Source organism: Phyllostomus hastatus, unplaced genomic scaffold, assembly GCF_019186645.2.
Source record: "Phyllostomus hastatus isolate PE091 unplaced genomic scaffold, TTU_PhHast_1.1 phas_contig_40, whole genome shotgun sequence".
Classification (NCBI taxonomy): Eukaryota; Metazoa; Chordata; class Mammalia; order Chiroptera; family Phyllostomidae; genus Phyllostomus; species Phyllostomus hastatus.
In genome coordinates this window covers 85,557,969-85,584,931 of record NW_025333872.1, presented here as the reverse complement: position 1 = coordinate 85,584,931, position 26,963 = coordinate 85,557,969, and the positions used below count along the sequence as shown (strand labels likewise).

Genomic DNA, 26,963 nt, shown 5'->3' with positions numbered 1-26,963 from the left:
GACTTCCAGCCTCCAGAAATGTAAAAATATAAGTGTCTGTTGTTTAAGCCACCCAGCCTGTGGGATTTTACTATGGCAACCCAAGCTACCTAAAACACAGTTTTCTTTTTGTTTTCCATAATACTGCAATCCCTCTGTTTTCCTCATTCTGCTTGATCCCTCCCTTTTATTATGTCGCCTTCTGATTTTCCTAATCTCTTAAGTGTGTTTCCTAATGTTCTTCCTCCTAGTTTCTTTCTTATGTCATAATCACTGTTTTGGAGTCTTTAAATATTCTGATAATTGAGCTTTCAAATCTAGAGCTCTGGCTCAGACTTCCCTCTTGAGCACCTGACTTAAATTTCTAAAGAACTTAAAAATGTCTCCAATTGGAAGCTCTGATAGCATTTTCAATGGATACGTCTGTAAGCTAACTCACCAGCATCTCCTCAGTCTTACTCCTACAGTCCTGGTCTGGTTTTGTAGTAGCTGTATTTTTTCCAGCCCCCCAGCCTCAAATCATGAGAGTTGTATTTCATTTCTATTTGTGCCTTCCTCTCCACAAACCAATATTCCAGTCCTAACAAATTAAGCCCAGAAAACTTTTTCATCTACATGCTTTGGCTTTGACTTTCATTTTACTACTCTTGTTTAAGACTTTTATTTTTAACCTGTCATTTGCATTATCATAGCTCTCTATGAGCTAGTCTTTCTACAGTCAACCTCTTCCCAAAAACCTTACACATCATCATCAAACATCACAAAAGTCTTTACTGCATCCTGTGGTTTATATTTAAAAAATACCTAAGGTTCATCTTAGAACATTGATCATTATCTATAATCTGTCCTCTTTCTGCACTTACAAATTTACCCACCAATACACCATTTCATGTCCTTGACTCATACCAGATTCCATGCTGCGGCCTGGAAGCACACTGAATTTTCACTGACATTTTTTCCATATGTGAAATGGTCTCATCATAGCATAGTGTCTCCTGTTGAAAAACATCATTTAAGTTCAAGTCCACTTTTATTAAGAAATCTTTTCCCATCTTTCCACAGATACTGCTTCATCAGCTGGACTTAATCTCTTTCTTCCCTGAGCACTCATAATGTTTTATTGGTCCTCTATTATGGCACTTAATCCAGTATACTTTCGTAGTTTTGAAAGTCCCCTTTACTAGTAAAATTGCAAGATTGATGCAGTCAGTCCCTGCCTCTTATATCTTTTTTTATCTTGAATATTATTTAGCACCACTCAAGTACCTAAGTGTTTTTAAGCTTACAATGATTCATTGTAAAAAAACATTGCAAAAAAACAATGACTGATTTAATAAATGAATGAATAAACAGTAAGTCCTCCATAAATGTTACTATGAAATAGTTCAATTCTATGACAATACTTTCTTTTGATAAAATCTTCTGATACTTACTATAAAAGCAAGTTAAGGACTGCAATAACTTTTAAAGCCATTTATTGTATTATTAAAGGAAAAATAACTTCAAAGTGACAGATGTTTTTCATTTACAAGCTAGAATAGTGAGTGAGGTTTTCTGTGAGAGAGAGCCTGTTATCTCTATTTGATTGCACTGTCTGCTGGCTCTCTATCATATTCCTTGTCATAAGCAAAGGAAGAAAGATGAATTAAAATGCTTACTGAGGGCATAATCACTAGGGCTATAGGCTTATTAACCTCTACTTGTGGACAAAAAAAATGTTTCTAGGAGAACAAGAGCAAAATTTCCTCATCGCATCATCATCCTATTTAGTATGTCATTTACTTCTTGTTCTCAGTGTGAACATATATTCACATGCTCAAGAAGCAATCGCAGGAACACAATAACATTCTATTTACTTGGAAACCTATGTTTTAAAATTATTTGCTTGCATCAATGTAATGCCTTTTTTGTGATTGCAGTTGTTTTAGTTTTACATAGTGCTATTATTGTAAAAGGTTGTAGGAGTGTATTGTCACATTTTTAGCTCCATATGCCATAGAGTTGTTTGACATTCATTGAGGTTATTTATCTAGAAAATAACTAGAAAGGTTAGTTTGACATTTAGTCATTGATACACTTTTTAAAGGACACATATGATTTACATAATATTTTAATTTTTCAGTTGTGTAATGTTTACTCATTTTGGTTTTAAAAAGAAGTGATAAGTAACTTGGATCTAAATAATTTACTTAATTATGAATATCTATGGATTTCTATCTTTCTTTTATTGTCAACAAAGAGAATTGTACCAATATCTTTATATTAGGTTAAGCCTAAATATTTTTCCATTTCAATACATTGAACTAATAGCTAAAGAAATTAGAAATTCCAAGGCAAATATATTATTCAGTTGGTATTCCAGGGTAGGATTATGTTGAATAGAACTTCTAACTCTAAGTTTAAACTCAAGTAACCCAAACAACCGATTTATTGATTAAACTCTTCTGACTTGGCATTTCGGAATATGTTAAACAAGTGCCCAAACCTTTGGATGAGTAAGATATTTGTCTGTGAATGAAGTTTAAAAAACCGAGGTAAACTTTGCAAAAACAGACCCACAATGCCACCCCACCCAGAAACAGCCTGTATCTCAGAAACAGCCTGTTAAGAGAATGTAGTCAGACTTGTAACTCCTCAGAATGATATTCAAGCAGATAGATAGTTGGAAGCTCTTCATTACAGCATCTGTTCAGTGTTTATAGCTCTGTCTGCAGACTGCTGAACACCCTCAGTGCACCATAAACGTGGAAATTACACGTCCAGAATGGCAATAAACTCATTGGGTGCTGTGTTTGTTCTCTAGAGTTTTTCAGCCCCTTGCTTCTGTTGGCAAGTCTGCTGGATTTTTTGTTGCTGTAGAAAATATTAGATTGTTTGTAGTTTTTATAACTTTAGTGACAAACAAGGAAAACATAACAGCAATGAAAAAGTGAAAACATGGGCACTGAGATTATTGTTATATTTGAAAATTATAGTCTCAGAGAGAGTTATAAGAGAAGCAACAGTAGAATAAGTGAGAAAAATGAATAAATGAATGTTGTTTTCCATAGAAGCTTAACCTCAAATACCCTGTGTGGGTCAGCTTAGCTGTGTTGTATATCATGGAGAAGCTACAGGTTCTACGAAGAAAGCTGAATGTTATAATTATTAATTAGAAGTATATTTATAACTGTAATAATCTCATAGTGCTTGATCAATTCTAGCCAGTAAGTATGCAACTTACTGGTGAAAACAGCACTTCCTGGAGAACCAATCCAATTTAGACCAAGCTGATTTTTCTCTCAATAGCAGGGCCCCAAATAAAACTAATTCCTAAATTCATAATAATGAAAGGGATATTGTCAGCTTTTAAGGAAAGCATCTGCAGGCGTGAGAAAGTGATCAGAATGTATAGCAACACCTGGATGCTACAGAGGTGCTGAGCCTTGTTCATGCAACATCCAGCCAGCTTCCTCGTCTCCCAGCGGCAAGCACTGTGCCCAAAATCAAATGGAAGTTTCTGAAGGACCATGATGAAGGCAGGAAAGTAAGGAACATGGAGCTGGATCGTGATGGATGGTCGGACAGAACACTCATAAAACCACCTGCGTCTACGGCCACACCACCCTGAACGCGCCCGATCTCGTCTGATAAAACCACCTGGGATACGACAAGGAATGTCTCTTAACTCCTCTGAACATTCCAGTTCAAAGAGTGTTTTCTCCCTTATTTTCAGTTTGCTTCCTCTTGTTCTCTTCCTCTCAGTGAAAGTGGTTATGCTGTTTTACATCTGGACTCTGTGGCTATGGCCTATGTTTTTTTCTCATTTAATGGCACTACTGGTTTGCTCTCATGCTTGCCAATAATTCCCTTCAGGAGGCTGCTAAGGGGATGCTGGCCAGCATGAAAAGCCATAGCAAGGGGGAAAAAAAGACTAAGCGACTTTGATGATCAGCATCCTCTGAAGAACTTGAAGTTGATGCAGTGAGAAGTAGGTGTAAATTATTGCTTCATCCTTAATGCTGAAAAAAAATAGTGATGTCCTCATTTGAAATAACTATGGATTTCAAAAATATATTTTCCATGGACTCCCTCATCTTATTATTGAACCAATAATATGATTTCTTTAAAGATGCCTGGTGTTATTTGGCAAGTAAAGACATAAAACTGAGGCATATACATTTTTGGACATATTTTAAGAGGAGAAATTTCATGCCAGCTAAGACACACAAAAAAGAATGACTAACAAGTGAAATTATACTTGTGAGTCACACAGATTCACAGAGGCTCAGTTTCCTCAACTACAATAGAGAGAAAAATAACAGCCACCCCCCTTACCTTGCTGACTTGTTCAGGCAAGCGGAATAGTTTTAAAGCAATGTATATGTTATGGTAATGACTCCTAATTCTTTATTTTAAAAGATTATTTCAAAAAGTATAATTAGTCCTGTTAATGGGGAAATTGGGGAAATTGCTTATTTTTGGACAATTCGATTTCCTTTAGAACTTCGAGCATCCGTGTCATTTTCAAAATTGTAAATGTTACATGGGTCTCAGAAGAAAATGAGTCATGCAGAATTTAACATGTGCTTCTTTGCAAGACAGAGTCATGAAGAAGGTAGGAAAGCATTTGCTACACAAATCTATCAAAAAATTAACAGAATGGAATAATATGGGCTTTGATGGTCATGCTGACTCTCAAGTTTGGGCCTCATCACCTTTATCTGGTCCTTATTTCCTTTGGCACTTTATGTCTAGGAAACCATTTTGATCGTGGCCTTGTAGTAGAGATCTACTACAAGATAAAGATGAAACATCTTTATTATAACATGCATTAAAGTTCAATACATAACAGGGACACGATATGACAGTTGCTTAAAGGAAATTATTTCAGGACATATTTGGTGCTCAGTTTCAGTCAAATTTTGAAAAATCTCCCCAAGTGCTTAGTTCCTTTCTCTCATCCCAAATTAGTAACAATATGACTCTAGAGTGATCACAAATCAGAAAAGATGTTCACTGAAGTCTAAACTAAAAATCAGAACGAGAGTTTACATCTCTGACCCAGATCTCAGAGAGGTGTTGATGTTTGTTAGAGCAAGGGCCCGTGTGAAGAGAAAAAATTACTGGCAAAACAGAGGCTGCAGATTCTAGGTCAGAATAAGAGTATGATCAGCTGGTTGTTGCCTCATGCTCCTGGCTCTTTCAAAAGAATGAAAACAAGAAGACATTTCTACTCCAACAGAAGGTAAGATTAGAGAAAAAAAGATTAAGAAAATATAAAAACCACTGGGGAAAGTGAAGACATGATTTAGTCAAAGAGAGAGAGAGGGAGAGGGAGAGAGAGAGGGAAAGAGAGAACAAACCGGGCCAGATTACTCACTTGGCATTCCCTGCCCCTGGCTTCTTTCTTCGGAAAATGTTGAGGAAAGTGTTGGAGCGGCAGGGCAGCTTGCCGTCGCCGACGTGCATGCGCACTACATCAGAGGTGGTGAAGGCACTGCGGACGTTCCTCTCGGGCTTGGCAATAATGATGTACATCTTGGGAGTGAACATGCACCCCAGGGCCACCGTTACACTGAGGCTCACTGCAAAGCAGGTAGTGATGATCTTGTAGTTGCTCCCAAAGTATATGGGCACAAAAGCCAGCCAGATGATGCAGGTGGTGTACATGGTGAAGGCGATGTATTTGGCCTCATTGAAGTTGGCGGGCACGTTGCGGGTCTTGAAGGCATAGTAGGTACAGCTCATGATGAGGAGTCCATTGTAGCCCAAAGGGGCCACCACACCCAGGTTGCTGGTATTGCAGATAAGGTAGACTTCCTTGATACTTGGGTATGACAGAATGGGCATGGGGGGCTCCATGATGATCAGGGTGACCACCAGGGTTAGCTGCACACTAATCAGAATGGAGGCAATGATCACCTGGGCCCAGGCACTCATGAACCTGGGCTTCCGGGTGCAGATCTTCTTCTTGCTGCCGGCGAGGATGCGCGCGATGCGATTGGTTTTGGTCACTAGAGCAGAGTAGCACATGGCAGAGGAGAGGCCAACCAGGAGGCGCTGGAGGTAGCAGGATGTGGTGGTCGGTTTGGCAATGAGAGTGAAAGGACACACGTAACCCAGGAAGATGCCAGCGAGGATAATGTAGCAGAGCTCTCGACTAGAAGACTTGACCACTGGTGTGTCCCGGTACAGCACGAAGATGAGCGTGACAAACACAGTAACAAGGATGCCCAGGCAGGAAAAGGCGATGGCTATGATGGATTCTATATTGCTCCACTCAAGGTAGCGCACAGGAATGGGTTCACAGCCTGTGAGGGGAAAAACAGTTGCAAAATGCGTCCAAGATTTCTACTGATCAACAATAATAGGGCTTTCTAGTTACCAGAGGCATAGTTAAATCCTCGTCTTCCATGGCTTATGTGATCTTAATGCTTTTCAAAACACTTTACACTTATACAAATAAACACACCATTGTTTTCTCTGGAAAATCATGTTTCAAACCTAATTGTATCACAACCCTAATGTGACATACTTGAACCTATACAAAGAATCTTTTTCTTCCAACACCAGCATCATAAAAGGATGACACTCTGTGGGTGATACTTGGTTCTACACTTTCAGAAAGAGAAAGAAAATGGAGTTCAACTGTTTCCAGGGAAGGGTAAATGGTGAGGATGCATTAGATAAGTTAGTAAGAAATAAACTAATAAAATTTTTATTTTTATGTAAGTATTGTCTAGAAGTAAGTCCAGCTCACAGACAAGCATTTTCTTGGCCAGAAGAGTGTTTTAAACATATACTTTGATTCTCTAGAAGCATTCACATTCTGTTTACCACATATTATATTATTTATCTTAAGTCTCACCCCTTTAGTTATGCATGATCTGTGTGTGACCGCTGTGCACCTCTTAGTTATCAGCTTCTGGTAGACATACTAAGGAACGATGACATCTCCCCTCACCCATCTCTTGAAAAAAGAGGCAGAGCTGTGGTCCTAAATGTCTGGCTAATCTTTGCCTTTGAGATAGAGAATAAAATGTCTGTGTATTTCACACACTGAGAAAAAATGTCTCAGGTCCTGGAGACAACTCCTTAACAGAGTTCTGTGTTTGGTCTAGGCCAGTACTTCCCAAATTGTAAGAATAAAAATATTTCCATAAATTTAGGAGAAGACACTGTTCTGGAGCCATGGTAATAAGGAACCACCCACCAGAACCTGCTACAGGCCTGTTCCATCAATCAACAGCAGCACCTCTTAGTGAACATGTTTTTGCATGTCAACCAATCAGTGGCAGCACTTGCTTCTGATAATCGTCCAATCAGGAATAGACACACATTTTATAAATGAATGCCATCCATTCCCAAGCACAAACTCTTGGCTGATCATAGTGGCCTCTCTCTCTTGTCTGTCAGGGGTTTGTTTACATAAAGGTCTCAATCTCTTCCTGGAATGACTTCTGCTTCTTATCAAAAGTCACATTTTAATTTTAAATCTTCTCATTTCCTTGGTAAAGTTTAGAAAGATGAGTAGATAGATAGATAGATAGATAGAATAGCAATGACCATTAAGGAGAACTTTTGATATGACACAATCAAAAAAATTAAAGTATTTAAAAGGGTTTGTAGACAAATTAGAAAATAATACATAGTCAACATTCAGCTTTTTAACTGGCATACTGAGATTGTAAAATAAGATTCAAATTCCAAAGTAGTCCTTGTCAAGGCCTTGGTAACCTTCTGAAAGCAACCCTCTGCATTTCTCTTTTTCTATGTAACTTTACCTGAAATTTTAAATAAACTATTCTGTCTCCAATGCTTTCATTAGAGAAGAATACCACATTTTAAATTTGTAGAACACAACTCAGATCTATGAAAGCTGAATTAAGACCGTGAGCAAAATTAAGAGCTATAATTAATGGTTTTCCTAAACTTCAGACATGGAAGCTAAACATTCTCTGCAAAATTTAGGAGTTTTATTAGATACTTATTGTCCCACATTACAGATTTATACCAATTAATTCAATTAATTGTTAACCTCATGGAGGAAAATGTTTAAAAGCAGCAGATTATAAAAGAGAAGATTTAAATAACCCAGTAGTGTAAAATTTTAAAGATAAAGGTAGAAAATGCATTACTTAAGGCAATTTCAGAAGCTTTTTAAAGTAAGGATTTAAAATTATAAACTAAGTAAAGATGAAAGATAGACTTTAGGAAACCTTCAAAAAGTTCTGGAGCGGACTCAACAACTGAAATGGGGAGGACCATATCTTCTCTTCCTGTGCATAGGCTCAAACCTGAATTAGGGAAACTAAACCAGAGAATGATATTAAAATAAATAATTACTGATTCATAGATATTCTATATGCAACTAGACAGTTTGATAGAGTATAAAAGTAAATAAACTAGAAATTAGTGTAATTATGAATCTTTAGGTAAAACAATAAAAAAGCACCTCTATTCTCTATGATTTGGGAGCGTGTACACAAAAAAAAACTATAAAACTGTAAACAGAAGTGTCATTTAAAGAACCAATGTTCCACATTAACCAAAGCTCAGAAGGACGGGACAGCTACTTAAAATTTGCCCAATGACTTGACAGAAGACAGTGGCACCAAAAATCCCCTTGTCCTTCCTCTGAACTTCTAAGGGAAGCAACACTCTCTTCTTGATAGAGGTGCCTTTATGTCTACCAATAATTTCTCTATTGATAGAACATCAGATACCTTGGCTTAGTAAAACCACTCAAACAGTGAAAAAGTTTTGACATGCTGGAAGGGAATACAAGTATTCTAGTGTTTGTAACAGTAGCAATTTGTCATAACAGTACCTCAAACCAATTTACCTATGACTCCCTTATGATTGTTTTATCTCTTGTGAAGATCTTCAGTTATTTTCCTTATGTGGAAACTGGGCTTTTCAATGCCAATCCAGGGCAACCCAAACTGGCATCCCCTAGGCATTAGAACTAAACATTAATGTTTTGAATAAGCTTCTTTAAGTATTTCTTCTTTTTCTCCTTCTCCTCCTCCTTCTCATTCTTCTTTTCTTTTTTCTATTTTTTAGACATTCTAAATATGAGAATCACTAGCTTTGATATCTTTAGGGAATTAGCTATAATATCCATATTGTCCATATATATAATATAATATGTAATATAACATATTTTGTTATCCTGTTTTGAGGTTTAGAGAGAAGAGTTGCCCAACCCCCAGGTGTATTTGAAAATCCCAGGTCTAGAAGAGGTGGAGGTAACCTTCCAAATTGCTGAGGAGCCTCCCTGACCCTCAGCATCCAAATGGAGAGGACATTATGGGAGCAGGGCATACGATGTGTAAAAACCTGAGAGCTTAAGAACCTGACAGTTTCCATGGTTAGAGGTAACCCCGAGAATCCAGAGCCATCCGACAAGTCAGTTTTCTTCAAGCAGACTACAAATCACTGAGCAAAATCTAAGACAAATGGTCATGATTCTGGCCTGATGACCAGGGATTATTTCTAATAGTCAAAACAAATTTTGGCTCACCCATAAGATCCAAATGCAGTGGAAGAAGCTAAAATTTACTATTGGACTTATTTTCAAATAGGTAAAGATGAATTTAATGTGAATAAAAAAATGAAGGCCATAGTTATTCTATTCAAAGTATCTTGGGCATTTGATAACATTTACAGTAATACTTTGTGATTACCTAAGACTTCATTGAAATGCTTTCTTTAATCTTATTACATTAACATGAATTACCTACAAGGTAAAATTCTATTTATTATTCAATGCTCAACTCAAATGTCTCTTTCCTGTAAAGGTTTTTCTCTTCCCTGGAAAAAATAATGGCTTTCTTATTCTGTGTTCACATGACATTTTTCACATATTCTTATTATAGGACTTATACTGTAATTAACTGTTTTCGTGTCTAGTTTTTTATGAAGCTCATTCTCCATGATATAAACCTTGTTTTATTTACCCATATATCCCCACTTGCTCAAAAAAAATTGCCTGACATTAGGCAGATGAATAATATAAAAGTAAATGAATGAGTAGATAGCATAAGAGGTCACAACAACAATTGCAATGAAGAAAAATAGTTAAAGTGAGTTAATTTTTATAGTTTAGCATTTTATATTTTTGATGATTAAATTTAGTGTAGTCTGGCTTTCTGCAGAACTCTTTTACACTATTTGGCTTTTTAAAAGAAATGAGTAGCATTGAATTATATATAATCAGCCCATGAATTGTTAAACTCCTGTTGAGTTACCATGTTATGGCAGAAGAGATCCCTGTTTAAGCATCATAAAAAAATAAAGTATAACATTTAAATGCTGAATTAAAGTGGGCATTTTTCCTAAAAAGAAAATATGAGAAACTTATTAACAGATATAAAAATCACTTCCTCTAGGAAATACACCAATTTTTCTTCATAGCTAAAAAGCATATGCTAATAAAAATAAAAACGTACTTCTAAACATCTTTTACTCACAATATTAGAGTCTTTGGAGTATATATGGAGAGTAGCTACCTCATAATTTTAAACATATTTTTACAAAGCTCTGTCTTCAATAAAAAACACCATTTCCCAGAAAATAGTTTCTCATTTTCACTAAAATTTATTTAAAAAATAAAATCTACCTACAAAAATAACATACCTAGTTAAAGGCAATGCATTTATTCTTCTGAGTTTTTCTACTGATTTTTGGTATTCTGTGCAGGTTTTTTTTAAAACAACTACCGTTCCCATAGCAACCACCAACACCACATCACCATGTGTGGCACCTTCACTCTGAGCCTGACACCACACAAAGTAAGTGGCCAATGAGATCTCATGTTCCATCATGGATCAAAGCAAAGCGATGAGAAACAACAGATGGCAATTAACAGTAAGTATAAACTCGGGTGTGAGGTATTCTACAAGATCCTACACATAAGATTTGCAAAGTAACCTGGACAGATGGGACACTTGCCTGTCGCTACACAAAGACTGTCTGAGCTGCTGCTTGGCTCAACTCATTTGAATATGCAAGTGACCATTGTACATGTGGTGGATGGTCGTGCACTACATTCTTTAGAAGGACAACTGCATTAATATTCATCTGTTTATGGTCAAGGGGAATATTATTTTATTTGCTAAGTCAAAGTGCCCTGATCAATGGTGGTGATCATTTGTCAGTGGGCCAACAAGATACCCGCAATGGAAGATCTCTACAGAATAAACATATGACTTTGAGTTTCACTATTATGACATACTAGATGGTTCTGTATTTCAACGTTTTAAAATAGGATAGAAATTCTTTTTCGTCTATGAGTTATGTCCCAATTAATGTGAAAACGGAGGAATAGGAAAAGATGGGGGAAGCTGCACAAAGTGTAGACAAGAAAAAAACTGTCATACCCCAAAGCCTGGAGCTCTGATATCTCAGGTCAGCCTGAGGAAGAGGCTAGTTTTGTCTTTGAGCCTCTTCCTAGTCAGCAGTGGTCTCCGTCAGGTAGCAGGATCGACCGACTGTGAAGTCAAACCCAGTTCTCAAGCCCAGGGGTGATCTAAGGGGACCTGCTTACTCGAGACAAAACGTCCCAGTAGGAAGCACACATGATGAAGGAGGATAAAGATGTGAAGAGAGTCATGGAATGAGTGGGAGAGGTGGCCTGTGTCCAGAGAGAGGTTGGATAACTTTTTCCAAGTCGGTCCATTGCACTCAACTGCGAGATAAGCTGTGCAGTGAGACAGCGTTAGAACCAGGGACAAAAAGCTCTGGATCCTCATAGTGGCTTCCTTGTTAACCAACTGCATTGACCTAGTTGAACGTGGGTGAGTCCCTTTTTCTTTTTAATTCTCTCAACAGAACAAATATTCATTAAGAAGCTATTATAGTCAAGGTACCAGGCTATGAGCCAGAGAGTAACATTTCTGTAATGATAGGGCAGGAGCTAAGGGCCTCTGACTCTGCTGGGTCCCCTCTCAGAACAGGTGCATAAGAATCTCTGCAGGTGGGTAATTCCTGGGTAATTTTTAGGTGCATTAAAGTTGAAAACCAGTTTTCAGCTAAAGAATAAAAAGATGAGTGAGATACAGTTTGTACCTTCAACAATATCCTGATATAATTTCCTTTTCTTTAAAAAGGCCTCTTTTTTTTTGGTACTAGGTGATTTCTAAAAAAAATTTCTGGTACTCATTTAGTTTACTGTCTTCTAACAGGAGTAACATTTTACAAAGCACTCTCACTTAATAGGTATCATTTTAATTATGTGACCTCGTTCTATTAACCCAGCCATTTTCGATATGCTTTGAATAAGCTACATAATTTCTTAGTTTTATATTCTTATTTAGAAACAAGAAAAAAGGGAACAAGAACCAGGAATGTTACCCTCTCCGACGATTTTCATTAGTAGCAGGGAAGGCACAGGGTCAGCCGTTTGTGAAGTGGGCTCTGCTTCTAACTATTTGCATGACTGGGCACACGGATTCACCTCCCCAGGCCTCAGTTTCCTCTTTCTCAAGTGAGGTTAGGGGGTGGATTACTAAGAGGACACACTAAGAGGTCCTGTTGCTCTTAAAATCTGGGCAAAGTATTTGTGAAATGCATCTCCCATTGTAAACCAGGGGCTGTGGAAAACAAAACACAGATTATCTGAGTGTTGCTTTCAAGGGACACGTAAGCTTGCACAATCCATCCCTAAGAGTCTCATTGATTTTACTAGTGAAACATTTTTTTATGTGCAAATATGAATTCAAGTGATTAGAAATTAGCTTCAAATAAAATGTTAAAACAGAAACAAAACTACTGGTGTACCATAATACACTTTTTTGTTTTGTCTTATTTTCAAGTTTACTCTTTATTATATTTTTTTCCATTACCTTATATTCCCCTCCCCTAGCAATCACCACCCTGTTGTCCGTGTCCACAAGTCCTTTTTCCTGTTTGCTCAGTCATTCCACCCTCTAACCTCCTCCCGCACCAGAATACCCTTTCCACACATTTTCGTTTAGATTTAAATAAACTTTCAGTGTAGGGCATGGGACATTTGTAAGAGGCTCGTGCGTGCCCTTTGATAGGAGCACTGGAGAGTGCACACTGTAGATGAACAACAACAACAACAACAACAAAACAGCGAACACACTGACTGCTCACACTGTGAACAGTGGCCACGTTGGAAAGGCCAGCAGTCAGAGACACAAGGTTTCCTACCTGTGAGCTCCGCGTTGGGCCACCAGCCCAAGTCACAGGCCTTGCACGTGAACTCGTCCTGCACGAACTCGTTCTCTTTACAGGCCGTGCAAATCCAGCAGCAGCTGACTTCTCCTTTCCGGATGACCTGCAACAGAGACAATCATACTGTCACACTCCTGAGCACGGTTTCTCCAGAAGGCTTCTCTCGCAGGTGAGGACTGGTCTCCACACTGTCATGAAAGGGTAACTTTCCAAAGCATTCTATTTGCTGAAAACGATGAAGTATGTGGATGGAAACATACCTAATTACCTGAGAGTTCAGATGTGAGTTTTGATTCATTTCATGCTGGGTTTGGAGGTTCTTCAATAATAATTTGTTTCATAAAGAGAATTGACTACATAATCTCCTACACAGTTAAAAATGAAACAGTTGACATTTATCCTTATTTATATATATATGTACTAATTATTCTCAGAAAGTACAAATTAAAAGTACAGTTTTCTTCTCTGAAAGAACAAGAAGTGTTTATACACAAAAGTTTCTACGTAATAAATCTTATTAACTCATAAAAATGGAGGAATTATTGATTTTTTTGTTATATTATGAAAGTATGAGCAAATTTATATACATGAAAACAGAATGATGGCTAAGAAAGTATAGCCCTCTTACTGGCCTTGTTACTTGCTCTAGTGAATTAAAAAGATGACATAAATTATTGGAAGAAAAATTACTAGTCCAAAATTCCTGAAGTATTGCATATTATCTGAGCAGTTTAAACTTTCTCCATTTTCAAATTGTTTGGTAAGCACTTTTTCACTTGCACAATACAAAAAGAAACATCAAAACACACTGCATTTAAAGGGTTTCTTGTAAACAGCACATAATTAGATCTTGCTTTCATCTTCAGTCTGACAATTTCTGCCTTTCCGTGGATGTGTTCAGCACATTTACATTTATTATCATCATTGGTGTGGTTGCATACGAATCAATCACCTCTTTTTTCTGTCCGTCTCGTCTTCCCTTTGCTTCCTTTCCTTTGTACTCTGCCTTCTTTTGGACTGAGAATTTTTTAGCATTCCATTCTATCTCTAAAGTTGATACACTTGCTAAACCCCTGTGTTGTCTTTGTGGGTTGCTGTCGATTTGGAAATGTGCATCATTAACTTCATGTTAATAGAAGTGTGTTACGCAACTTCAAGTCCATTGTAAGATCCTGACAACAATACTGTTCCCCTCCTGTTGGGTATTGTCTTAGTACCTTTTACTTACACATATTTACAACCCCCCATGAAAATCAGTTTTGCTTTAAGCAATCATCTTTGAAACACGTTTTTGAAATAAGAAAAAAATATTATGTTTTATATTTACCCAAATTGTATAAACTGATATTATTTTCTTCATCTTGATAAATATTATTTAACACTTATTGTAGTGCTGATGTGAGAATTGTGACTGCTTTAGCCCTATATTTATTTGAAAAGTCTTTATTTTGGCTTATTTTTTGAAAAAAAGATTCACTTGGTAAGAAAGTTTTAAGTTGATCATTTTTCCCTTTCTTTTTGCACTTTAGGCCATTTCATTGTCCTTGGAAACAGGTCTCGGTTGAGAGATGTTTGGTTTTTTAAACATTTTAAAAACGTCACCCCTTCCTTGGATATGGTTCCTGCACAGTCTGCCATAACTCTGACTCTGCTTTTCTGTATCCCACAGAACAGTTTGCTGTGGCTTCTATTAAGATTTTCTTTTTAGTACTTGTTTTTAGCAACTTAATATCTTCTTTGTGTTCAAATTCTTGGGGATTTATTGAGCTTCATGGATTTGGGTTTACATTTTCATGATATCTGAATATTTTTCAAGTCATTATTTTTTAAAAAAAATTTTCTGGCCTGTCTCCTGTCTTTTGGGGTCTCTGATTACACTCACTACACAGCTCTCAACTGTACTCTGGAGGTCACTGAGCGTCTGTTCATTTCTTTAGCTTTGTTTTCCTTCAGTGTGTCTCATTTGCCTATTTTCCATCATTATGTTTTTAAATTTACTGATTTTTACTTCTATAATGTCTAATATCTGTTGATGCCATTCATTGATATTTCATGATGCCATTATTGGTATTTCTATAAATTTTAGTTTTCATTGTATGTAGTTCCATTTTGTACTTTTTTATATTTCTATTTGCCTTCTCATGATATTCATGCTTATTTTAAATTCTTTAGTATGTACTTAAAGTAGATATTTAATATCTTTGACTGTTAATTCCACCCTCAATGTAATTGCTGGGACTATTTCTATCGTTTCATTTTTATTTTGGTAATGCGTCACTCTTTCTCACTTTGTCATATGTTTAAATTTGTTTTGACCAGATGATGACCATGCTATACACAAGGTGCACAATGCTGGAGTATTTTTCTTGAAGAAGTATTGCCCTTTGTTCTGGCGGGCAATTAAGTTTCTTGTGGCTCAGTTTGAGTCTTGTTTTTAACCTTTTGGGGCGAGTCTATAATAGTCTCTCTATTATGAATGGTGTAGTCTCATTACTTAGGTGCAGCCCCTCTGGGGTCTCTACCTAATTTTTAGGGCACTCAACAGGGTATCTCCACTCCGACTTATGAAGACCGGGACCATTCCTCACTCCATGTGGGCTCTAGGAATCCAGCTCCACAGTCATTGCTCCTTACCCGGACATTTTGAATAATTCTATTGTAACTCTAATTTGTGTTTTAATCCCCCCAAAATTGTGAATATTTTTATTATTTTTATAGTTTTATATCAGTCATACAGACATTTTTGTAGTATACATTCAATAACTGAATCATGTATTTTTTCATTCCCCCCCACACAGGAAAACACTAAAAATGAAGCTCTGAATCATGATAAAAGTTTTGACATTTCACAGAAGCTGCCTTTCAAGGACCAAGGCTCACTAGGGCACAGGATGCGCTGATTCTTTTCGCATCCGGTGTACCTGGATCTATACTTATCGTTAGTGAGACCAGGAGGCCTTCGGCTCCACACGATGCCATGATTCAGTTACTCATGCCTGTAGCAGTCTTGAAGCATTTATGCCGTGGGAAATCAAGTGTTCACTTTATGACTAAGTTTCCGAAGTGATTTGTAATGGATTTTTTAAGTTAAGGTTTTATTTAGAAAAAAGGAGGAAAGGAAACAGCATCAAGAGAATGTAATGAAGGAAAGGTAACTATACATCAAAGGAAACAGGAAAAAATTTCTCCAAAGGGAAATACCCAAGAGGCTATACAGGCTCCAGAAACTGGGTCTCCCCTAATTAGGGCTGCAGGAGAATCAGCTGCGGGGGGAGGCAGCCCTGCCCTCCTGCAGCCCCACAGCCCCCTGTGTGAGAGCTCGGAAGACAATCAGCTCTAATTGCTGGCATGTTTTTCTCTACCTTCACTATGAGTTTCTCAGAAAAAGTGGCCATATTTAAGCTTCCTTTGCATTCCCAGTGCTGGCACAGTTATTGGCACGTATTTATGACTCGATAAGGTATATGAAAGACAAGAGGGAAATAATATAGATAAGATGTCAAGAGAAGAAATGGAAATAAAGAATTCCAAGAGAATAAAAAATAAAAGGAAACTGAAGAAAGTCTTGTAAAAACTAAATACAAATATCAGTTTAGGGAAATCCTACATTGTAATTTATTATAGGAAAAAAATAATAATGGTGTAAGCCAAATGATCACGAGAGTAGACATATCTGAACTGGCTACGTGCATTCTGCACTCTGTACCAAATGACACAGAATTTCCCCCCATGGGATAAAGTTGATCATGTGCATTCTTCAGCTAGAAAATGGCTTCAGAAGGGATTAGTAGCTTGTGCAAATCTCAGCCACATTATCTCCAATTATTTCCAAGAGTGAGGCTCTTCCTAGTGTAATAATGGCTGTCAGGGTGATATGTTATGCTGAGAACCAGCAGATATACAAGGTCTGGCGGAAGTAAGGCCTGCTTGAGTGTGATTGGGAGGGTAATACTATGGGTGCAATAATTTATAGTTTTAACTTGAACATTTCACCTGAAATGACATATGGTGTGCTGGAGTGTGATATTGTCGTATTACAGAATTACATACTTATATGATTTTGTAATAAAAAAGGGCATTATTTGTGCTGGACCCTGTGTACTCACTTAACCACCCTTTGTTCAGTGGCTGGTGTGCCAGACGCGGTGCGGTACATGGGGCCAAAAAAAAGGAAAAGACCTGGTCGCTGAGATTAAAAAGCTCAAAATCTAACATACTGGGTTAAGTGCACTGCTAGAAGGAGGAATGAAATGCTTATTCAGAAAACACACCTTTAATCAATGATTTAATCATTCATTCATTCATTTGCAGTGTATGTTAGAATGCCTACAGTGCGCTAGGAACTACATGAAGACTAGAAATAGTCAGTGAACAAAATTAATAATATCTCCATCCTTCAGGAGCTATCATTCTAGAGAAAGCCTTTGAGAAAAGTGCAGCAAGAAAGAGGAATAGGGTTCAGGACAGAAACCCGGGTGAGGCAAGTATTACATCTAGGGACCACATGTAAAGAGGCATGCATGTTTCAGGTTGAGCAAGTACCAACCTTGCACTTGCAGGACCTTGAGAGTGAGTGCTTCCTTAAAGTCTGCACCACAGGTACCTCACTTGCCCCACCTTGGTCCTAGTCCTGATAGGGAGGCACCTGGAATAGGGGATCGCAATTTTGCATATGGCGGTCAAATAAGGTCCCACTAAGACACTGCCGTCTGCAAAACGGCTTGAGAGAGGGAGAGAGAGTACGCCCTGAATGCCTCTGAGGGGAGAGTGTCCTAGGCAGCGGCAACAGCTGGAGCAAAGACCAGGTAGTAAGAGCACCTTGTGTAGCCACTCCCTTGCCTTCCTCCTCTACTTTTCCGTCTGAATGTTATACCTCAAAATGTTTACTTAAAAACGTAAATGGGTTCTGCCTCTGTGACTGCCACCCCCAACACACAGCAGCCCTGCTGCACTCCCGTCCACTCTCGTGTGATTGGGGACAGGTTGGGTATGAAGCTATAGTGATCACCAAAACATTCAGTAACCAAGAGGCCAAAGCACAGAAAGTGAAAGTGTAGGTGTTACTGAGTGGTTATGGAGAAATCAATGCTAATTCCACAGAACTTCTCATTATGACCAGTGCTTGCAAAGTTCCCTGCTCATCCAGAGAAACTATGGTTTACACACGCACAGCAAAACACAAGAAACAGTGTTTAGTCTACTTTTTTCAAAATTTTAGCCAATATGTTTGTAGTACCTGGAGCAGCTCACATCATCATTATATAACTATAGGCTTCTCAAATAATGATTTTTTTTTTTACTTTCCTGTGGACAATTTATACTGAGAACCTGCCATTCTGCTGCGGAGTTTAGAAAACTTTGCATGATGGAGGAACCTTATTGTTTTTCTGGTTGCCAAAATGGTTACGTTAACTATGAATGATTTAAATGAGTAGTTTGCTTTGATTCACAAAAGAGAAAGTGGACATGCTTGGGACAGCAAGAGTTGATGATATTACTGCTAACTTCCTTAGCTGGTCTGATGGCTATATTCTTAAAAAACAGAAGTTGAGGTGTGAAGGTACGAAGCTTCACAATATTTGTACTTCATCTTTCAAATAATTCAGGGAAAAAACAGTGAACCCATTTCCGAAGTTCATAGTTTGTAAGATATGTGTAATTCTCCCACACGTATAAGGTCTATTTTACTACGTGACATAATGCCTGCACCAAGAACCGGTTGACGATGTATTCCATGTTTGCCAAAAGTCTCCAAAGTTCTGTGAGACTGGTCAGGTGAGAATAGTAGAAAGTAGTGATTTTCTCCACTTTCCAAGCCCAAATTTTCAGCCCCAAAACCATCAATGTGAAGTGAAGAATCCACAGACAAACTTAGGGGGAAAAGTACAGAAGAAGAGGAGAGAGCGGGGAAGCAAGAACAGGAGACGGTGGAAGCAACCTGCAGGGTCTTCTCCCTCCGTTTCTCAGCTCGTCACCCTGTCTGTGTCAAACACTCCCTGCCACCTTGACACATATTGCCTCCTCAGTTCTAGACTCTGTGCCCGTGGCATTTTCAATGGGGATCTCTGCTTGTACTTTTATTGTGAATTATTGAAAACATAAGGCTTTGCAACTAAAATATGCGTGTGTAGGAAACATGCCAGTTCCTATCAGGAAAGCTAGTGGAACAACGTGTGGCTGTGGGATGATCAGAGCTCGGGTGGGCTCTGAGCCCAGCGCTGGCACTTCCTACCGAGAAAGCTTGGGGCAAGTGACTCAGCCCCTCTGGGCCTCCGACTCCTCACCTATGGAATGGGGGCGATAGAACCTGCTTTAAAAGGGCTGTTTCAAGGGATAATTGGGATGATGATATCTGTAACACGTTACTGTATCTGCACAAGGATACGCTTGAGAAATGTGGTCCCTGATCTCCACCGCCTCCCTTCCCTTTTCATTGCCCCCTCCTTTGCCTTCCCGCCCCTTCTGCACACCACGGAAACAGCAGCAGCTTGGTGTGGGAGAACGACACCCGTGCTGACACTTGCTGTTCCCTTGCAGATCCACTGTCTGCATTCTACATGCTGCTTCAAAGTCTCTTCACCTAATCTGTCTCCTGGGCCCACTGCCACGGACTCTTGGAGAGTTCTGGATACTTCCATGGCCCTCTGTCAGCCTCCCTCGCTGTTGCCTCATCTTCTGCCCTCTCCAGCTGTCTCGTCCGTGAAACAGGCACTGGATTCTAGAACCACTCGTGTTGCATTGTGGGTCCCAGCAGGAGTCCGGACCAGAGACTACACTGGACCCACAGAGGCTTTCTCTCCCCTTACTGCTTCCATGTAATAGAACAAGGACTCTGGCTTCCTCAGGAACTGCCTGTGGGGTCAGGTGATACTACTTCCAGTGAGCAAACTTTGACCACAGAAGGCAGAAAATAGGATGGCACGGGTGCATGCATGCTTCTGTCCTTTTCACTTCAATAGGTAGGCTGAGCAGCCTTCCCAGAGATATTTGTGGGACTGACAGACGAGTGATGCTCAAACAGCATCCTGCTCAGTCATGCATCACCTTGTTATTGGTTGTGGTACTTTCCCATCCTTCCTGTCTCACTTCACTTCTCACAGCTGCCTCTCAAGGATTGTGCCTCCCAGTAATGTTAGCCCTTAAGCCTCGCTCAGTCGCAAGTGTTCAAGGGAACCTGAGCTACCTACCTGTGAATGGCACTGATCAGGCTCTCCAGCCACCTGTCTTCTGGATAAGGTTAGCAAAACAGAAGGACCCAATGGGACAGTGAAGAGAAGGGGAGAGCATCGGCCCAGGTAGCCTCTGCCTCCCCAGTTCAGAGGGCATCCCAGGTAGCAGCTGAGGTTTCTCCGAGTCCTTCTGGCCCAGGGGGAGGGATTATTCTTGCTGTTGCTCATCTGTGAGTTAGTTGCCTCAGAGTCCCTCCTACTTTTATAACTCCTTCTTATATTAAATTCCCTCTATCAAACCACCTGGCATGGGATCTATTTTTTTTCTTACTGAACCCAAATATAACTTAATATAAGACAATGCAACATTTGATTTTATTTACCTGTGTTTGTGGTATAGCTAAAATCAGCTTCTGTTTCTATAAGATATTTTATTTATATGTCTAAAGATAACATAAGTAAACTGAAATTTTAACTGCTTCAAAGAGAATTACAAGCCCTGGCTGGTGTGGCTCAGTGGATTGAGTGAACTAAGGCAATTACCTTAAGAAAGTTCTATGGGCTATCATAAAAGAAATCAAATGACCATTTTAGCACTTTGAATGGCATTTGCTATTTAAAATAAATACTCCTTTCCTAAAGGCTGTGTTTCCCAGTTAATACAAGTTCAAGTCTTTCAATCACCTTATAAGTTGCCTGTCTCCCATCTTTGCAGTGGTTACCAAGAGACCTGAGTGTGTGCATTTGGGGCCTAGTAGGTGGCTAATTGGTGGTGTGAGAAAGAATATAAGTGCCATTATTCAGAAAATGAGATTCATCTCCACTCCAGGTGCTACTTTCCTCCTGCAGGGTACACAATATTTCTAAAATTGGCCCCCGGAACATTTGCATTTAGAGAGAATGCTCTGTAACAGCTGAGCAATGATTTGTGGAATCTCCCTGAATAACACTGCATGGGCGTAATGCAAACGTGATGCCAGAAATAATACTTCGGTGTCAAGGCGCAGCTGTAGGCAGCTAGCCTCTCCTCCGAATCCTCACCTGAGCCAGGAAAGGCCTCTCTCTGCTCAGGAACCCACACTGGGTAGGAGCCGCCACTCATGGCCTGCCAGCAACCAGTGGCACAGGAGGGAATCGTGAGAGGGAGCTGGAGCGCTGTGAATCTTTAGGACAATTTGTTTTCCCTCGCCAGGGTCCCTGCCCCCACTTATACTCTGAAAAACTGAACTTTGTAGTTCCATAAACTGTGTCCCAGCAGTTGTCTGTGAGACAGACTCTGTGCCACCACCCACGCTGGAAGCAGGGGCCTGAGCTGAACATGTGACGTGTGACTTCTGGGTCACAGAAGTCCATGAACTCAGGGCTTCTGTACTGTCTTCATCATGTGACTTTAGGGCTCCGATGTCCTGTTTTCTCCACCATCCAGAAAAGCTGATGAATGCAGAATCCAGTTCTCCAGTATCTCATGGCAGCAGTCAGTGGAATGCGGGGCCTCTGGATTTCAGAGGATATGTTCCTACATACGCCACAGGATGGTCTTGCGTGGAAGAATTTCATGAGGAAAAGAATTGAAAATGCATTGGGGAGAAGCAGTGCTGACATTCCGCTCGCGCACGGTGGTTTGGCTGGAGCCGTGTGCTCACATAACGGAAACACTCAGGCTCCCAGTGGAAACTAATGGTATCTTTAAGCCTCCTGAATACCCCACACTGTGCGAGCTTTTTAGGGCCCCTTGCTTAAATCTCCCCCAAATCTAACACTTTAAGGATTAACTATAAACATGGCAGGTGGCCGCCAGCACCCTGTCACAGCACTAGAATGGAGCGGATTCTGGTTGGTGAGTTGTCATGACAATTATTAAATATTTTTAACATCACTTCTGCAGAGAAGGTGCAAGCTACTTATAGGGTGAATTGTCTCAGCAGTTTGCTTCATCTCAAACTGGCTGGTATCCTTGAGAGGTTGAGTCCATCAGCACAACCTCTCTCGGCTGCTGTAAGATGTTGCAGGTGGCACATCATCCACCTTCTGTGACCGGCAGTGATAAAGCTTTTCCAGGTTCCATACCGACACTTCTGAGCGTGACTAGATTTTTGCCCTAAGACACTTAAGTGCCCTTCACCCCTGCATCGGTAGTCCCACAGCTCCCCAGGTAGCACAGCATCATGGCCATGGCCGCACAGTGACAGGGTCAGAGCCGCACACAGAATCTACTGCAGATCCAGCTATGCTGGCTGACATTTATGTGACAGTCTTGTCTGCTCCCAGAGATGAATCCCAGAAAATTAGACATGGAAAGACCCATTAGGCCATTTAATCTATACTCCTGCCAGCTCACAGTCAGTCCCCTCCACTCCATTTCCTAGTGCATCATCCAGTTTGGTTCAAGTGGCAGTGTTTACAGAGAGAGCTGTTTCTTTGTCTCCTTCACCGAGAATTCTTTCTAGCATGTCCAGCTAAATGCTCGCTCTTTGATGTTTATTTACCCTAATTTTATGTATACAGTAATATCATGGTTGCCCATATGCCCCAAGCTATATATATAAAAAAATAAAAAATAAAAAACACTTGAGAATAATTAGAAAGTGAGGAATCTCTCTTGACTAGCAAATACCAGTTTCAGGAAAAATCAAAGAACTTGGTGGAGAACCGATAAGCTGTGCTTCTGTGTTACCTCATTTCAACTCCTTTTATTTTAGTTAAATGCTTATTTAGCATTGTTCAGCTTCTGCTTTCTTCAACAGCAGCTAGAACTATGACTAAGCGGTACCATGGGTTTGGGTTTCCAGGTTTACTTCTGTTTCAATTTTTAAATCGGATTATTCATCCCCTTGCTTTCTATATCATATTTAAAATCCTGCCTCATCGTCATGATTTAATTAAAGATTATTCTAAGGATTCAAATGGTTTCCTTATTCTGTATGCTAATCTTCTTTTTTGTTTGTTTGTTTGTTTGTTTGTTTGTTTCCAATTTTAGCTAACCACAAGCATAACAAGAGTAAGCCTGGTCCTTTCTTTCTGGACAACCTTGCCTAAGAAAAATGTCTGTGCTTCTTTATTTCTGTCCGGGCAGAAGTCTTCCTCATGAACCCCATCCAAGAAGGCATCTGTGGCCGGCTCACCTTAATCTGGCCCTTCAAGCAAGGCTCACTGCACACAGACCGCACCATCCCGCTCTTGTTCATCTGGATTTTGTAGTCGTCGATGTTCAACACCCCTTCATGCCAGGTGCCCACGTGCACATAGTCATAGCGGTTAGCGTCAGTGTACTGAAGATTCATGATGTCATACCTGCAGAGAAAACAGCATGTGTGTCGTGGAGAATAGGGACACAATGCAGACAACAAAGACATTGGGCAAATATAGAATAGAGAGAAGGGAGATAAAAGCTAGAATTATCCCATGTGCTAATACCAGCTATTTTAGTTTATTTGTAATGTTTCCTCTGATTTTCCAAAATGTGTATTCCAGTCTTAGATTCTGTGTATCATCCATACTTGCTGAAGAATATAGTATTATATTCTTTATGCTTCCTCTATGCTTTCTCTATGCTTATTCCCCCCCCCAAAAAAATTCCATGTGTCTCTGTGTGCTGAATAGATCATCTCCTTCAAATTATTGTTCACTAAGTTTTTGTTCAAACAAGTAATAAGTCTTGAGCATATTAATTTCTTAACTTGATTCTTTTTATTCCAATTTTCTTTTTTTTTACATTCAGTTGCCATTTTCATTACACTGGATTGATAGAGGTGAATTTTCTCAAGTTCAGAGCCTATTCTAAATGTTATTAAAGCAAGAAATCTGAGAAATGCATCTTTAATTAACAAGGATGTTGGGGATTTGATATCTTGACATTTAAGCCGGTCTCTTCCCTGGTTAGGGCAAACATTTCGGTAACTTCCAATGCTGCGATGCTATGCACAGACAAATACATGCAGACTTCTACATGCAGAAATCTTTGCTGCAGCCAGAGTGTGTTCCGGGGGCCAGCCCTCACCATTCACCCACCCACTGTGGGCAGTGAAGAGCATTCCCCAGTGCAATGGAAACCAGGCGGGACTTGGCACTGAGATGTGTAAGCTGGAACCTCTTTTCTTTCTTTTCTACAGTAGGTTAAACTACTGAGGAATGCCACTACACTCCTCACGGATCATGGGCTTCTTGTGGGCATTTATGAACATAGGGTATGTAAAAACTATTTCACAACTGGGGCAAAGGCCTATTTGGAAAGCAGTGTCAACATATCATTTCATATGTGTATTTTCTATGAATGCCCTGAAATACTCTGGTTATTTCCATTATTATAAGAAACCTGGAGAACATCTTTGAATTGGCATAGGCATTTATCTCTCAGTCATTGAAAATTCTTGGGCACCCCTCAATCTTCTCTGCATGTTGCTATTTACTCCAAGTAAATTGTCACTCCTGTGGCAGTTTCCCGGAAACGAAGGCCCGGCTCTCCCTGGACCCTAGGAAACGGGACTGTTTTGGCGGCGCTTGCACAGGGTGGCGCCCTGAAAACAGGGCGTTTTCACCCTGCTGAGCTAGGATATCAGAGGCATTGTCTCTGGCTCTTTGCCCTGGACCCAAAGAAATAGATGGCAATTAACCAACGCTTGTTTCTCTTCTTTAGCTATCTGGCTCCTCCCCCCAGTTCTCCTACCTCATTCATCCTAAAATTCTTTCTAACCTGATTCAGACTCAGACTCCTCCTCAGCCCTACACTCCAGGAAGCTACTACCAATCAACCTTAGCTGGTATCTGAAACCTTTGGCTATGTCTGGCCTACTTCCTGCTCTTAATGTGCAAAGGCATTTTGCCACCCACAGGATAGCTAGTGGTTTCTTCACATCCTGATTCTGGCAACTTCCATAAATAGCAGCCTCCTAAATGCAAAGGGGAGGCTTTTCGAGAATGAAGGATGCTTTTTTCCCTACTTTTCCAGGTGAACAAAACTTACGTAGAGTTACATCTCTTGCCTGTTCTGACTTTTGGCTACCAGTGGGTTCTTATTCTTCTGGTTGCTAAGACAGACCAGGATGTTCTTGAGAGTGGCTGGCTAAGTGATATCCACGCGGCTATTAACTGTGGGCGGACGGTTCACACTCATCCTACAGATCAGTGATACTAATCTGCACCTCCAATAGTTTTCCACTTGAAACTCATGGTTACAGCACCTGCTGTGAATGTGCACTATGAATATTTTCCTTTTTCATTTCCCTTCATTTTTATGTTTTTCTCATTATTACATCATTAAATCTCCTTACATAGTTTCAGTGAAGGCTTGAATGTGATGCCAGCTTTAGAGAACCTTTTTCCTGTCAATTAGTTTTCCAAGACTTTTATTTCAACTTCCTCATTTGCCCTTCAAAAAAGAGAAACCAGTTCACACTTCATTAGCATGTAGAAACTGAAAAAACTCACAATATTTAGGTACAGAAACACATTCGGAAAAAGTCCCCAAAGCCATAGGAAGGAAATACTGAAGATCACCAAGGGGAAAGTGCCGACTTACTGCAGAGGGGTTTACTGCAGATTGGCTGTGTGAGCAGCGGACCTGGGACCCAGCTCTTCTCTGCTGGCCTGAGCTCCTTCTCTGCACGTTGGCACTGACTTGGAGTATCCTCGTGCTGTAAACTACACCTTTACAGCATCCTTGCAGTCATCCAGTTGATACTCCAGGATGACTGACTAAAATAATGACAAGAGGATCCGAGAAGCTTGGATGGTATAATGACGGGAGGTGGAGGCAGAGGGAGGTGGTTGAAACAGAAACTGATCACAGATGACGATGATCAATTGCAACCATGAGGAAATGATCCTCGAGAAGAGACCCAGGGTAAGGCTCGTGATTTCAATATGTAATTAAAGATGGAGAAGAGGCAAGCTAAAATTGTGTGCCAATGTTTTGGATAACTTACCTATTGAGTACCTAAAATGCATCTGGCCCCATGCCAGGCACATTGTGTTATGTTATCGTGTTGAATCTCGGAGGGAGGTTTCCATTCCAAATGCGAACTTTTACAGAGCGTGGTTCCCAGTGGAACCCAGCATTACAACCATGGGTTTAAAAAGGAGAGTGGTGGTCTGAATCTCGGACCCGCTGCTTCCTTCTGGTGTCGCCTCCCAAGGGCCTCCGCGCCTGCAGGCTCTCCACGTGCCCAGGCCCTCAATCACTCCATCCATCTCAGTCACACTGTCCCCTAAACCTGCTCCCACCCAATGGAAGCCTGGAAGGAATCTAATAAATGCATTGTTTAATTGCTGACAATTGCTCATAAAATTGATCTTCTTAGAGCTGTTGGATTTCAACAGGGAGAATCCACTTGGGCCCCACTCTCTAGATGTAGAACTTAAAGCTTACATGAAAAGACGAGAGATGTAGAGAATTATTTAGGGTCTCTTACAGTAGTCTCTCCCAAATAGTCTCTTACAGTTCCTTTGAAATGACATTAAGAACACTGCCAGCAGCCTCGCCTAATTTTAGGAAGAGCTAAAAGGCAGAGTGATGTGGCAAAAAGACTACAAGCCTCTGATTCAGGCGGCACTGCCTCCATCAGCTACTCTTGGAGTGATTTTAGGGAAGTTTCTTGGTTTCTCTGACACTGAGTGTTATCCGCTGTACAAAAC

At 39.9% G+C, this 26,963-nt stretch overlaps 1 protein-coding gene across 2 annotated transcripts in view; it reads right to left on the bottom strand.

Moving 5' to 3' along the window:
* GRM1 (glutamate metabotropic receptor 1) overlaps nt 1-26,963 on the bottom strand; it is a 318,335-nt gene that overhangs the window by 28,980 nt on the left and 262,392 nt on the right. For both annotated transcript variants that reach the window (XM_045843367.1, XM_045843368.1), the window contains exons 5-7: nt 23,456-23,624; nt 13,141-13,267; nt 5,342-6,272 (exon numbers count right to left, since the gene is read on the bottom strand). In XM_045843367.1, the coding sequence (XP_045699323.1) occupies nt 5,342-6,272; nt 13,141-13,267; nt 23,456-23,624 (1,227 nt within the window). The remainder of the gene's footprint in view (nt 1-5,341; nt 6,273-13,140; nt 13,268-23,455; nt 23,625-26,963) is intronic.